At 32.2% G+C, this 14,922-nt stretch overlaps 1 protein-coding gene across 3 annotated transcripts in view; it reads right to left on the bottom strand.

Annotated features, from left to right (window-relative positions):
• Positions 1-2,906: 2,906 nt before the first annotated feature.
• LOC145738801 (zwei Ig domain protein zig-8-like) overlaps positions 2,907-14,922 on the bottom strand; it is a 166,634-nt gene continuing 154,618 nt past the window's right edge. For all 3 annotated transcript variants that reach the window (XM_081993861.1, XM_081993860.1, XM_081993862.1), the window contains one exon: positions 2,907-11,119. In XM_081993861.1, coding sequence (XP_081849987.1) covers positions 10,840-11,119 — 280 coding nt within the window. In that variant the 3' untranslated portion in view covers positions 2,907-10,839. The remainder of the gene's footprint in view (positions 11,120-14,922) is intronic.

The raw sequence follows: 14,922 nt of genomic DNA on the forward strand, positions 1-14,922 counted from the left end.
GAACTCACTGCGGGCATGATCAATCCGGCATCTGATTTCTGTCTTCAGTCTGATTCCCAGTTTCACACAGCCACGTTCTTAGATTTTTAAATTATTTACTCGCTCTATTGGTTGATTCTCAGATGTTAGGCTTGAGTTTTGAAATTCTTGTGGCTTTCGAGTAATTATCATGAATTTAGTCTTCTTGGTGTTGATATTGAGGCCCATGTTCTTACTGCATTCTCCGACAGTCCCAAGCATATCCCACAAATCCTCCATGGAATTAGAACTGTGTCGTCCGCATAACGAACATTCACGTTAACGCCTACGTTGCGCTCTTCTAGGGCTTCCTGAAAGGTGGCTTCAGAATATAAATTGAAGAGAAGGAAATGTTGAGGAACAAAAATGGTAGGGAATTTAATTTTTTACGAAAACTTTTAAGATAGGGACATTTTGCCCTCAAGTGCGTCAGAAAAAAGTTATTTTGCGAATACTAATAAGATGACCTGCAAGTCCCTGGAAGACAATTTCAACCTTCTGTATTTTTTTGTGTTTGACATAATTCAGCAAAAGTTATAAAGAAAAATGTATCTAGTTTAATTCTCTACCAAAACCTTAAAGAGGCATTTTATCCTTAAAGGCGTCAGAAAGAAGATATTTGCTTAGGATAGTTTAAGGGGGTCCTGAATGTCCACTTACAGAACTTCAATTCCTCTATATATATTTTTGGTAAATATTTACGATGATGTTAGTAGTTAGAATATGTTTGTCTTTGTCAATTAATCAATGCCAGAGAGAATGTTTTTTAGGTATGTATTTTACTATGTATTTGGCAATGCACATAATTTTTTCTGCATAAATTGAAACCCAATTTATTTTATTACATTATTTAACTTATTTCCAAAGTACCCAGAGTTCATTATTGATTCGTGAGTAGTTTAATTAATTCGAGTAGTTCAACTGCTTTACAGATGTAATTGGTAATTCAATAACTATTTAAAATTATTTGCAATTGATAATTGAATTATACATTCTTCAATTTTGGAACAGTTGGTAACTAAAATTTAATTAGAGTAATTGCAACCTCGTTTCATATGTATACAACTTTTTTGAGAAAAAATTTTAGGTGGGGGTCACTCCTGTGTCAAAATAATGTTGTATACACCTAACATTTTATAGTATTCCATGAAAGGAAACCAGATTAAAATATAGCTTAAATGGGGAACTTTTTCTGACTCTTTTCCTGATAACACGAGGCGGTGATAGATAAGACAATAATTAAAATAACAAAAGAGGTTTTAAACTTAATAGGAATTATAACCCGCAGTTTTTTAGAAAGTTAAATATAGCCTTTCTATCTAAATGAAAAATTATTAGTGTACTTCTAGTTTAATCGGAAGAATTTGCCATTTTGCTCCATTTAACTATATGGCTCTTTATTCATTGTCGGTTGCAAAATGTTCAGATTTTTCCTAATTATAGTTTATAGTGGATCGATGCAGTTCCATTGTATATCCATAAATAATTTAGTACTTACCGTCATAAACTCATATGTGCACTTTAATGATGAATTTTTTATTAAATTGTCTAATGGAGTCATAGGAAAAACTTAGGATGGTTAAATGGGCACTCCGGATAGAATCCTAGACTAATATGTACTCAGTTGCTGAATCGAGAGAGTATGTAAGCCAGTAAAAGGAAAAAGTTGACGGTAAATCTGAACAAGTTGGTGAAACAAGTAATTGCGACTTGTAAAATGCTCCATTAGAACTAGTATGATATATTTTTATTAGGTATTCAATCTCATTCTCACTTAGTCAATTATCAGTTATCACTGTAAACACACTGATTTTAGTTTAATAAGTTCTTAAAAGTCTATCAAAGGACTTTACTAGAATTTAGGAAGGATTACACTGAGCACTATAAAATTAGTTCCGCTTTTAAGTTTTAAATAATTTATTTAGCTGGTTTAGGTTATCCATTGCTTTTGCTAGCCACATTTCAGGTTAAAAATCTAACTGACAAAAGTGATTTTTTTATAGAATAAGGCCATCGAGTAAAATTTCCTTCCACTCTAAACGGTTAAAAAAAATTATTCCAAAAATGTACTAAAAAAATTAAATGTCAACATTACATCTGGGGTGGATGTACATTTTAGCAAACCCGAGGCATTTATATAGCATTTGTCTGAAGGTTCTAAAGGGAATATAAAAAAGGCCCGATGAAAAAGGATTATGTCAGAATTATTGCTTGTTCTTGCCTTGCTTTCGTATCGCTTTGATAAGAGAGCTCTGACTGGCTTTATTATAATCGAAAGTCCTTTTTAAATGTTGTTCTTGACAAATGGGAAAAGCGAACGAAAACAAAAAGCAAATCTTGCTTTAATAGAATATGTCACTTACATATTTTCTGACTTACAGATATCATGGAAGTTATAAGCACAGTAAAGGTATTTCTTATTATTAATAAGGGTTCTAAATTGGTTTGCACAATTTGTTTCCGTTCCTGATTAATTATTTGAACGAAATGTTTCGCCGTTTGTTGGTTTTCGATCGGATTTCAGAAACACCCCCCTTGTCGCAAAGTAGGTAATAAATTAATTTTTGGATTTCAATTTCTTATAATTTCGCTCTCACCAGGAATTTATCGATTTCCAATGTGTTAACCAGAAATCTAAAGACTTGGACTTTTTTCCATCATACGCATTGAATTATCGCACTTTGAACATAATTTCTAATTGATTCGAGGGCGTTTTACACTTTTAGTTTAATCAAGTTGAGATTCTCGATTGTATAGACTATATGCACTGCACTGTTAGCACGCGTTTTCTAAATTAGCAGAAAGGATCTATGCTGGTAGAATAGAAAATCCATATAAACCTACTGATGGTTTTAGTCTCGGTTTTAGTAGAAATAAAACAACATTGTGGCTATTGAATTTTTATTACAGCATCATTTATACATTTATAAACAATGGTCTACACATATCATCAGTTGTCTAGAACTCGTTAAAATACTATTTACATCCAACGAATTAAGTTACATGTTACATCAATATTTTTAGTGGTACACATACATTTAGTTTTAATTAATGTCTTTCAATTAGCGTGGTCTTTATAACTGGTTATCAGAATTGTATATAGAAACAATCTTTATTTCATTATGAAATGGGCTATCAACCCGTATGGTCTTTCTGCCCTTACATATTGCATACATTCAGTAGTGTAAGCTTTACAAATTATGATGGTATTTCAATGTAAAATAAAGTGTTACAAAAATTCTTAAATCATAATAATATATACACACATACGTACAGATGAGTCTTATTTAAATTTTACATCAATAGCAAGAAATTACATCTACGTCCATATCACTAGGTCAATTTCCATCAATAAAAAAGTTTAGTCAATTTTTTAGCATGTTGTCAAATTTCCAACTTACAATATATACAGCAGTTTAGTTATAGTGGGACGTTGCGTATACAGGGTGATTCAAGGTTTCAACCCTAGAAGTTTATCAGGTAAAGAAAAATTTATAACAATTATCAAAAGTAGAACATTCTAAATCCTTTAAACACCGAAAAAAAACTCCCTCGGTAAACGCATATTTATGTAAACTAAGTAATATCCAACAAACTAAACTTAAATTATTCGTGCAAAAATTTGAAATATTTCTTTACGCAGCAAATTAGTGGTTTAGTACACAAAACCACTTTTTAAAGTATGTTAGAAACGATTTCGCTTGTATTGACCTATTTTGTAGGTTTATTTGTTGAATATTTTCTTCATCGCAAGCAGTTGTAAAATTCTATAATAAGACAAAAATATCAAAAATAAGAAGAGTGAGTGAATGATACTCTTCACTTCTCATCACTCAGATACAACTAGTTTCTGACAACAGAAATGTAATATCAAAATTTGTTCGTATTTTGTATAAAGGTTAAGAGCAGTACATAACACACAAGAATAAAATAATGAGACATTCTCTTAAACACATGATATATTATTGCCGTTAGTTTGCGGATTATGTCAGTAGACCGAATACGAAATCAGTAAGAAACCAAAATGCTATTATGAGTATTATATGTATATTAAGTATGTTAAATAAGGTTACACGGGTTTCGTATTAAGGCATCATTAGATCAAACCAGAACCCACCAACATATATAAAAAAATGATCAACTAAACCTGGAATATGTAGGTAAGCACAAAAAATTATAACCAGCCGAGTTCTTATAATTTTCGACAAAATACTTTTGGTACCTTGTGTGTAGTATATTGCAATACCAACAGAGATTACTACAGAATTACTTCCGCAAAACTGGTCTAAGTGATGTAATAATTAATTCAATAGATATATATGTACCTTCTCGCGCTCAAACAGACATTCGGTCCATTTGAGTTGAGCCCAGCCTCAAGGCAAGTTACTTGATGAATTTAATAGTCTGAAATTTCGTTAGTTGTTACTAATTCACGGATCACAGGCGAGCAAGTTTGTTGTTAGCTTGATGTTTCTTGGGCATAAAGTCTGCTATCAGGCTTGATGAAGTGACAAGGTGCTAACGTTATTATACAAAACCAGAGTGGAAAATAAACGCTCGATAGAACAATTAAGGTTGCCCATTTTTGCTGGCCACCATGAACCCCTAAAACGGTTTTATTGTAGACTTAGACACTAAAACTTCCAATCCCTTTTATTTGCCTGCAGACCTTTAGGCTAATTTCGTTTAATTTGGAAGTGGGACTAACGAAGCGTTCGTCATTAACAACGAATACCTCAGTGGAGTATTTTTTTATGCAGCTTTGGCTTTTATTTTCTGCCCTTCTTCATTAATTAAAGTTTTACAAAAATCTGTTTTTTCTCAAACGGTCCCATGAAAAGGACGTTTAATTTAATATTGTCAGATTTATTTAAGTGGAGCAGGAAATTACGCATACTCTGCAGGTAATAATTGAACGTTTGTCTGTATCAGACGTAGTGCATTAAGGTCTATTGTAATGCTGAACAATTAACTGGGGGGAAATGCATTATATTTGTTAAGTCCAATCTTATTCGTAACATGTACGAAAGAGGTGACATTTTGAAACTTTGGGGTGCATACTTACAGTCAGTTTCTCTAAGGGAAAATATTTAATAATAACTTGGTCTAGAATTTAGTGCAGCACAATATGCCACTGTATAGTAGAAACTAAGTTCATGAGATATTCAACAAGTTTGTCGCCAGATGGGTGTCTGATTTCGCAAGCCCAACTTGCACGTAACTTAGTTTCCTTGGCATATTTTGCTGTTTTACAGTGGTTCACTCTTTTGCTCTATTATGGTTTGAAATTTTCTTGTCATACTTTGCTAATTAACTGTCTACCTTATCAAGAACATTCTTCTCGACACTTAAATAACTCGGAAAAGCAAAATTTCCTTATCTTTGCTCTAAAGAGCGACACTAGAGCTACGTTTATTGCCTAATCGTATTATTGCGTTTAAACGGGAGAAAAGCGAATATTAGTGGTCTAACAATACATGGCGCTTCCATTTCCAATAGTTTAGAGCTAGTTATATGCTGAGTAGTTTCGACACCAAAAATTAGCAAGCGTTAACCTTTACGTCTTTATTCCCAACCATCTGGGGAACAATTAAAACTTGTTTAATTCTCCGAAACACGCAGATAAAGTGTCGGTTAACAGCGATCGAGTTATAAAGTAGCAAACTCCCTATTGCCGAACTGAAACCCAGACACAGAAAGGAGGACAAATAAAAACTAGAACAGAAGTTCTAGAAGTCCTCCTTACCTGACTGAGGCAACTCTCCGAAGATTTAACTTTTAAATTGACAAAAGACAAAAGGTATTACCAACAGGATACGCTTCGAAGAAACTATGTAGCTGAACCCGACAGTGTATTTATGGCTAAGGCTTGCCTTCTTAAGCATGATATTAACTCATGGCTCCCTGACATGGCCTTTTAAATCTTACGTAAAGCTTAATAAAGATGTGGGAATTTCTATTTAGCGTGTTACTGCGTCAGCAAAATTTCCACCCTTATAAAACGACTCTCCCACTTAGAGAAGACATATTTTTAAGGGTACGTCTTTTACCCGATAAATTTTCACTAAGCCTGGCCACCTCTCACCTTTATACTCTAAATTATAAGATAATACTAGGATTTCAATTAATTAACTCTGTGATACTACCTGAAAAAATATCCATTCTTCAAGTCGTCGAGGGCATTAACATCCGATACAAACATTTCTACCAGTTCATTATCATTTCAATAAAACAAAGTATATAATTCAAACAAAATGAAAAATTGTCTATTCTATTTCTATTTTTTGTATTACTTGTATTTTTCAGTCGCCTCAAGCAAATTATATTAATCGCAAGAATCAAAATTAGAATGTACTTTAAAAATGCAATAAACAATACCCTCTGTCAAAATAAATCACATAGTATTGTCCTAGAATGGTTTTAAACAAAACATACAACGGTAAACGCTGCTTATTGCTTAAAAGAATTGGTTATTTGGTAAATATGTTATTAGCTTGTAAAGAGGAAGTGAATTTGGAGAGTATAGATGTTTTCGCAGATCGTGAAGTTTTAAAGATACCTAATAGTGGACATTTTACAACCACGTTGTTTCGACGAAGAGAAGTGGAAAATGATGAATGTTGTTTCTAGAATTGTGATTGATATACAAAACTGAGTATTTTGACATTTTTTTCTTTGTACCTTATAAGCAAGGATGAATTCTCTGTTTGACTCATAAGTGAGTACTCACAAACGGGGTATATTGTTACCTCCTGATACTTGTTCTTTTTACTCGAAGAGGATAACTAATTTCAATGAAAAAAATCAAGGCAGTAAGAAACTGTTCGCTTTTAAATTATGTAATAATTTTGAGAACTAACGTAAAGAATAATTTCTATTTACTCTTTTCGAATTTCGCTGGTAAGTTATTTGTCATTTTTATTTGCAATTTTATTGTTAAATTAGTATGTATACTTTATCAAATGTTCTAATCAGGAAACATAAACCTGGATAACAACGTGAGCGAGAAAAATGTCATTTCTGCATTCATATTTTCTTGCAAATTTTTGAAAATTTCTAAGAAAGGCTTATTAGATCATTTGAATAAAAACAAACATTTGCTTATGCTTGCCAAATTTGAACTAAAATCCTTTAAGAAATACAGGTTTAGTAAATTAAATTTGATTGAATTAGCATACCTAAATTTTGAAAGTATGAGCTATTTTTTTTTATTCAAATGGCTTCTTGTAGCAATTTAACTTTGAAAGTGCAATTGAGGAGCTTATTGGAAAAATGTGACCATCCAAAATTATGTCCACTGAGGGAACGAGCTTTAAAGTTTAGAAAAAAATATGTGAAATACATATTTGATTAATACGACCCGTCGAGAAAGGCTCAAACTCTTAACCCCTTCAACAAGATCTTCAACTGTGTCTAAACAAGCATATTGCGTTATTTCTTAGAGCGATGGAGGATAGGAATTTTCTAACAAACATAGCATCATTGAGTAAAAAGTATTAGTATTAGAAGGTAACAATAATTCTATCTGATGTGCTTGAGCTATAGAGGTAACCTAAAAACCCGAAAGTAAAATGCACATGCATAGGCGGTCCGTGATTTTTCTCTGTGTTTTATACAGGGCGTCCCATAAATAATGGTAAATAATTTAATAGCGGATTTAAGGGATCAAAATATAATTTTGAATAATTTTTCCCCCTTTTTGAAGATAGCAAATTTGATTTTTAACGCAGTTTTAAGACAGCACGTAGAGGTCACGTAGAGGTCGCCACCTGCAGAAAATAATTCGCTTTTAAATCGACATAACTTTTTACTGGTATAGCCAAGTGCCAAAAAGGTGTTCTTGCCAAAAAAGGTATACCTAGTAAGTATCCCGAAAACGAACGGTTTTTGAGTTTTTTGCAAACTAAAATATTGACCGATGCATTTATAAAAAAAATTGGTTGAAATAACTGTCTATTATTGTTCCAAAATGTCTCAACAGCATTTTAAGTTGAAATTAATAACTTGCCTTGGTTATCTATTATTTCTTCATTTACAAAATGCTTCAGGTAAAAATCTAGAGGACCAAAATTCGAACTTGGTGATGATATTTGGCTTCTCCGACCAATTCAACGATTCAGAAAAGTTTTGTTTAAGTAATTTCTCCCTTGTAATGAAAAATGATCTAGGGCTCCATCCTCTAAGAAGATTACAAATAGCAATCATGTTTCGCACCGAATACTTTAATAGCAAATGTCTTGTAACCTGTTGATCATAAGGATTCCAACTAAGTATACCTGCTATGTTTACATTCTTTTTATTCTTTGCATAGCAAACATTTTTGACAATCATCTTCATAAATAAAACAGATTTTAAATGTTTTTTTCTTAAACTTTTGAAGTCTCAATCACGTGTTTATCCACGAACTTTCCATTTATATAATCAACGCTACTACAGATATTGGTATAAGTAAAAAATAAAATCTTTTTGTGTGCTGAAAATTGTCGTTGTGTCACGTGCATCTTAACGTTTCCACTTATGGAAAGCAAATTTATATCCATGAATGTATTTATCTAGATCTGAGTTCTTTCACGTTGTCCCTTCACATCTCCCCAGATGCCAAACCTTGTTTATTTCTGTAAATCTGTTATCTCCACTTTCCAAACTAAGAAAAGTTTGTATCAGAGGACTTATTAGAAACAATTTATTAGAAAACTATTTTATAAATCGGAAAACAGAAGCGTTGGCTGTGTCTTTTGTCAATTTACAAGTTGAGTCGCTGGAGAATTACCGAGCTTAGAGGCAGAAAGAACAAACACGACTGGCCTTTGCTGGAAAAAGTTTCGCAAAATCCCATTTTTATTCGTAACTTCCTGCTGAGAGTTTTGTTACTCTATAACTAATAATAAATCAGGAAGCCTATTTTATCTGTTTTTAGATTATAAGTCGAATTGGGTGGAAATTACCGGAAACATGGGTAAATTTGTAGAGTGAGGAAACTAAATTAATTTTTAATGACTTCTGTGTTCTGAGCCCTAATTCCTGCTGTAAAAGCAACACTTACCAACTATATAAAAAGCTTTATGACTGTGTTACATAGCTACCTTTTAGCAGCCAGAGAAAAAAAATGTTTATTTCATTTAGCTTAATATCTTGCCTTTAGCCGGCCGCTATTATATCTTAATTATACGGAATTTCCGGACAAAGAAAACATAAAATAAGTTAATAAAAATGGCAATCAAATCTGCTTTATCTCCCCATTTCAGCGGATGTTAGGCAATAAACTGTCGACAAAATAACGGATCCATTTGCGAAAAAAACACTAGCCTTAAGTTCAAGAAAAGGCTAATACCGTGAAACTGTTTTATAGGAAAAGTTCATCTTGTGATCTTATTGTTCCCAATTTTCCATTTGGGACAATAAGCTGCCCAAAACGGCTTACAAAGGAGACGTTTTTTGCTTTAATACAATTTCCTACGACCTAAAATGGTATTTTATGCTCAAAAAAAACCTCGATCAAATCACGTAGATTACAATAAATAAATCATTAGACAGAATCGATAATGTTTCAAATCCCCACTGAAACATGTCACAGTGGGTTCATTACCAACTTTCATACCTTTATATTTTCTCGTTTCCCTGTCGAAAATGCTTAGAAAAAACGGAAAACGGGGAATTACTCTTTAATGGCTTATTTCAAACATGTCACTTAGTTGGGCTTAATTAAATTTCTCGAGAGGAATGCCGGTTTGACAATGAAAAGTCTTAATTTCGCGGTGAAACAAAGCATTTTAACGTTTACACAGAAAACCGAGTTTTTAAATTCGCTTCGTTGATTTAGAAAAGAATATCTCCCTTGCTTTAGGCCTACCTCTGAAATATCCTGCTTAAAAGTCGCTTTAATTTATTGTCAAAAACGTTGAATGGATGGATGATTTATAGAACGGAAGCGCGATAACAATAAGGTATTTTCTTTCCAGACTAGTTTTGGAACACCTTAATATCTCGCTCCTGGTCCGAATGAGTTCACTACATTATTATGTAACAACTATAAATGTAAATACATGCTTAACATTTTATCAAAGATCATTTAAAATATTTGGGTTGATGTTCTAAGTTATAATATGTACAACTTATTTTAGATGTTAATAATTATTAGAAGTCAAAATAGCCTTACTGTTTTTGCTTTGATAGACATCCACATTTATATGAATTACTGATTTCTACACAGTTATTTAAGTTAGGTTAAATTTGGTTCATTTATTGACATTAAATACTTTTTATCTAAGTTTAGACAGTTAAATTAAGGACATATGAAACAAATATTTACACTAACTCTATCAATTTACTTAAGTTGAGAGCCGCTTAGTTCAATAGAAAGCCAACAAAAAGTATAAATACCACTAAAACTTATAGATTACATCACACTGTATGACGTTTGTAAATGTTAGCTTTAACCTACAAAAGCAACTTATCAGTTTACGTAATGTAGAATACGTATATTACACTTATGCCCTCCATCTTTCAAAGAAAAACTATTCTAGTAATATTGTTGTTGTTATGGTACAAAGTGAGATATAATGATATTTGGTTAAGAAAGGTGTGACAGAGAAGTTATGAAGCCTTTTTCAATACATATTTTCTATTTGCTTTATATGTGGAGGCATTGTTGAAATTAAATTCTTTCTTTTTTGATTGAACCATACAAAGGCCAAGTAGAGCAGATAAGACGCGTGTGATATGTGTACGTACAGATAATAGAAACTCTTCATAAAGTTGTTAGATCATAGTCAGGGAGTATATGGTTCAATCAAGAGTAGTCTAAAAGGAAAGACCTACAATTCACCGTACAAAAACAAAACACAAAAACAAAATCAACAAAGTAAAGTTTATAGTCCAGCTGCGCACCGTAGAGCTATGCTGCATAGCTGCAGGAGTTTCTCCTTGTAGAACATGCACAAGGACACTAGCTGCATCTGAAGAACTCGGAGAACAAGTGTAATTGCCACTATCTTCTGGAGTAGCTCTTGATATAAGCAATCTACTAGTTTTAGTTTGCTTTTCAGTTACCACGCTGATACCGCCCCTTTGTGAGTAATTGATAACGTTACCACCTCTGTACCTGAAACAACAAAAAAACAAGTTTAATACTGAGGACACGCTACATTCGAAAAATAACTTTTCACCAAAAGTTTTAGGCCAGGTAAGCCAAATCTGACGGGCCGAAAGTTAAGCTGAGACAAGCGAAAGAAACGAGTTGAATTCTTCACATTACGTTCCATGGAAAGCTTAAAGCTGCCACGTAATTATCCTTGTGGAAACTTTGGAACTCTGTTATTAGCTTTACGCGCGTTTGATGTCTCAAAAAATGTATTTTCTTTGCGTGACGACGTGACATATTACGTGCTTGTAATACTTTCACACTAAATCTCTGGATAACTTTAATCTAAATTAATGGCTAGCATTCTGTCGTACTAGTTAATTAAAAATAACTTATACTCTTGTATCCCGCAATCCCGAAATATTTTGCAATTACCTACCTCTTGATAAACTCTTAGCATTTCCAACTTTCAAAATAACAAATTTCATATTCCGACTAACCGATATTCGACCTAATTTTCGACGATTAATTACTGCAGTTGCAAATGAAAATGTCAAAAACTCTATTTCCAGCAATCTGCTCATGTTAAAAGCCTTCAAGCTAAATAATCAGAAAGAATTTTCAAACAGTAATAGGTTCAATTTGTATATATTATTTTGCTGTTGCAATGTTTCATTTCAGTTAATAGACAGTCATCATAAAGAATATTTGATTTAATTCAGGTCAGAAACGCATAAAATTTTTATAGACATTGATTCATAAGGACGTTTCAATGAACACGGAATATTGCATGCCTAATGAAGGCAATAAGCAGAAACAAGTGGAGACCTCCACACTTTATTTTAATAAAAGGGATTAAAGCTGCTGTTTGTTTTATGATTTTGTGTTTTTAACTAAGTTCTGAAAAAACTCACTGCACTCTATGTATTGGTGAGTTTGCTAAAATAAATAAAGAATACAAATATTCCAGAACGAACCTGCTCTACTATTTAGAAGTGTACAAATTAGGGAAGGTTTGGAATATTTTTATCAACAGCTTTTTAATTAAATTTCGCTGTTTTGATTAATTTGGGTCAGAACTGACGACACTACAAAAAAAAACCTAACTGATTCAATCCTGTTTTTACTTGGGTTGCAAATTTTAATTATTCATTTTAAAATGAAAAAAAAATCTTGTTTAATTAATTAAAAAACACAAAACGTGTTTTAAAAATTGAGTCCACAATATCAATGCTATTTTTTTAGCTAGTTAAAAATTACTAAATTTTCTGAATTCTAATTTGAAGCAGCAAAAAAAGTTAAATTTTGCTTGAAACATGAAATCTTAGACAAAAAAATAAATGGAGGGTGTATGAATAAAGTAAGCGTTAATATATCACGGATAAGAATTTTTCCGGAAATAGCATTCTGTGTGAAAAATTCTGGGAAAGTAACTGTTAATAACTTAGCAAAGTGGTACTCGCCATTCATTATTACACTTCAATATGAAATTCATGTGGTCATTTCATTTTAATTGTCAGGTTCTACTTAATGTGTGAATTAATGAAAACGTTCTCAAACTGTATGTCTGGCTTATTATTAAAATAGCGGTTCTACTTTGGATGAGGCGCCTTCTCTATAAATAAAACATTTTATTGCAAAACGCATAAATATTTGATACGTTTTACACGAATATTGTACAAAACAACAGTATCAATAAAACATTTCAACAACAACGCTTTTGTTATGGTACAAAGCCTGGAAATTAATTTAATTTTACTAGTCCTATATAGAGTACTATTCCCATAGTCCAGGAGCTAGATTCCAATTTGAATTTTGATTTAACCATGAATATGGACTGCATTTCCATTACTGAAAAGTTCTGGAGATTACTAGCATTTTATCATTGGATGCGTGATTTACGAACATTACCTATCGCATATTTTCTTAAAATGTCAGCACTTCTGTGCAGTTACTTTATCGTGGAAAGGAAAAGAATAAATTCTTTGTGACGGTTTCACCGAAGAAATATTCCACCAATGTATATTATCGATTTCGTAGCACTGTTGGATTAGACATTTAATATAACAATCACTGTATAACACGATATCGGAAAATTTATTTTTCTTAAAACATTAAGCGGGTTGTGGGATTTCAAATAATTGAGGAAGGTCGAAAGTTCGACAATTCGATTAGGTGCAACCACTGCGAGAAAAATCGTTCAATTTAGTTTAATGCCCCAGTACGACACACAAGTTTTGTTTTGCCTCCAAAATCCATGAAATATGTATTTGATGTGAAACCGAAATAAAAAAGCCCGGTTGGCATTATTTACATATGTGCATACTGCTAAATGAAATTATTATTCGAGCCGACTTAATTTATTTATTTACATAAATCCGTTTTTTGCTGCCATACGTATGGAGAAATTGGTTATAAATAAAATTTGAGTTCAACCAAAACACAACTGCCGCGGTTATAAATCCCTCTTCAATATAACGACTTACAGGATTTAAAACAAACAACTTTTGCCATTAAGAGCGAAGAGAACTTTTAACGTACTATTAATAATATCAACAATCTCGTATAAAATACATTAACGTAAATGCTAAAACATGGAACAAAAATAAACAGAAGTAATTAATATCGATTCTTGAATCGACTTTGAAATATGTTTTATTAAATCATCATCAGATATCGATACACGATGCCGTTTAGATATTTACTGTAGCTCTGATATGTGGAAAAATGTCGTTTGTTAAACGATTTATTTGCGTTATATATAAGCCTAATGTAAAAATAATGGTTTGAAATATTTAGAATTCACAGACCTCACGTTTTCACGGGTTTGGAAAGAAGAATGAGACAAGCAAATTTATCTAAGTAAAATATGCATCCTGACTGATAAACAGCCGTAAAAATTACAGCTTTTATATTTAATTTCACACCATTTCTCAGATTAAATTCTATTCCAACTTTAATTACTGAAGGCAAATAAAACAAACATAATCAAGATCAGGAATTATTGCGGAAGTCTTAATGGGCATTGCCAGCAGAACTCCTTGTTTCCTCTTGCACTGTGGAAAGTGAATAAATTTTCCACTGAAATTACACCTTTTAAAACTTTTCCGATTTTACACTAGCGCTGTAAAAAATATTTCCTGTAAGTGGAAAGTGGCAACCATAAAACGTACCTTGAAATACGTGTTATTTTTTTTTTTTCCAATATCGATTTGGTAATTTAAATCTTGAAACAACATTAAGAAAACAATGGCGCTAAATTAACGCCTTTCAATACGTTAATTCGTTCTTTAACCAGTTTTTTAATATATTAAAATTTCTTCGAAACGATTATTTAAATTCAGCAAAAGGGAGTGAATTTCCAATTCCCAAATAGTAAAATAAACGACGTAGTTCCCTCATTACTATGCCGCATGAACGATTCCGCATATCTCTTGTGTAAGGTTCAAAACGTTTCGGTTCCAGAAATATTTCTTTAACTGTCAAGTCAAGACATGACTACGATCTGGAACTTTCCGAGTTCTAAACAAATCTTGTTTCGCGTTTTAGCTTGTTTAGAATGATTATTACATTTCGTGTTGTAGCGTTAAATTCGACTTTTAACCATTTTTCTTTTAATCACCTCAGTTTCTAATTACACCGCATAGTATAAAGAACAACAACGAGTGTGTATGAAATTTAATCCGGTTGTGGAGCTTGTTAAAAAAATACTTTCATAAATGCAGCAATTTGCTAACTGAAATAGGAAATTTCATGCAGTTGCAAAGTGAATGTAGCTTTTTATTAAACCATTTTTTCTCTGGACTGTATTTAGTTATGCTTTA

This window comes from Ips typographus, linkage group LG16 (genome assembly GCF_016097725.1).
Source record: "Ips typographus isolate SLU linkage group LG16, UJ_Ityp_2.0, whole genome shotgun sequence".
Classification (NCBI taxonomy): domain Eukaryota; kingdom Metazoa; phylum Arthropoda; class Insecta; order Coleoptera; family Curculionidae; genus Ips; species Ips typographus.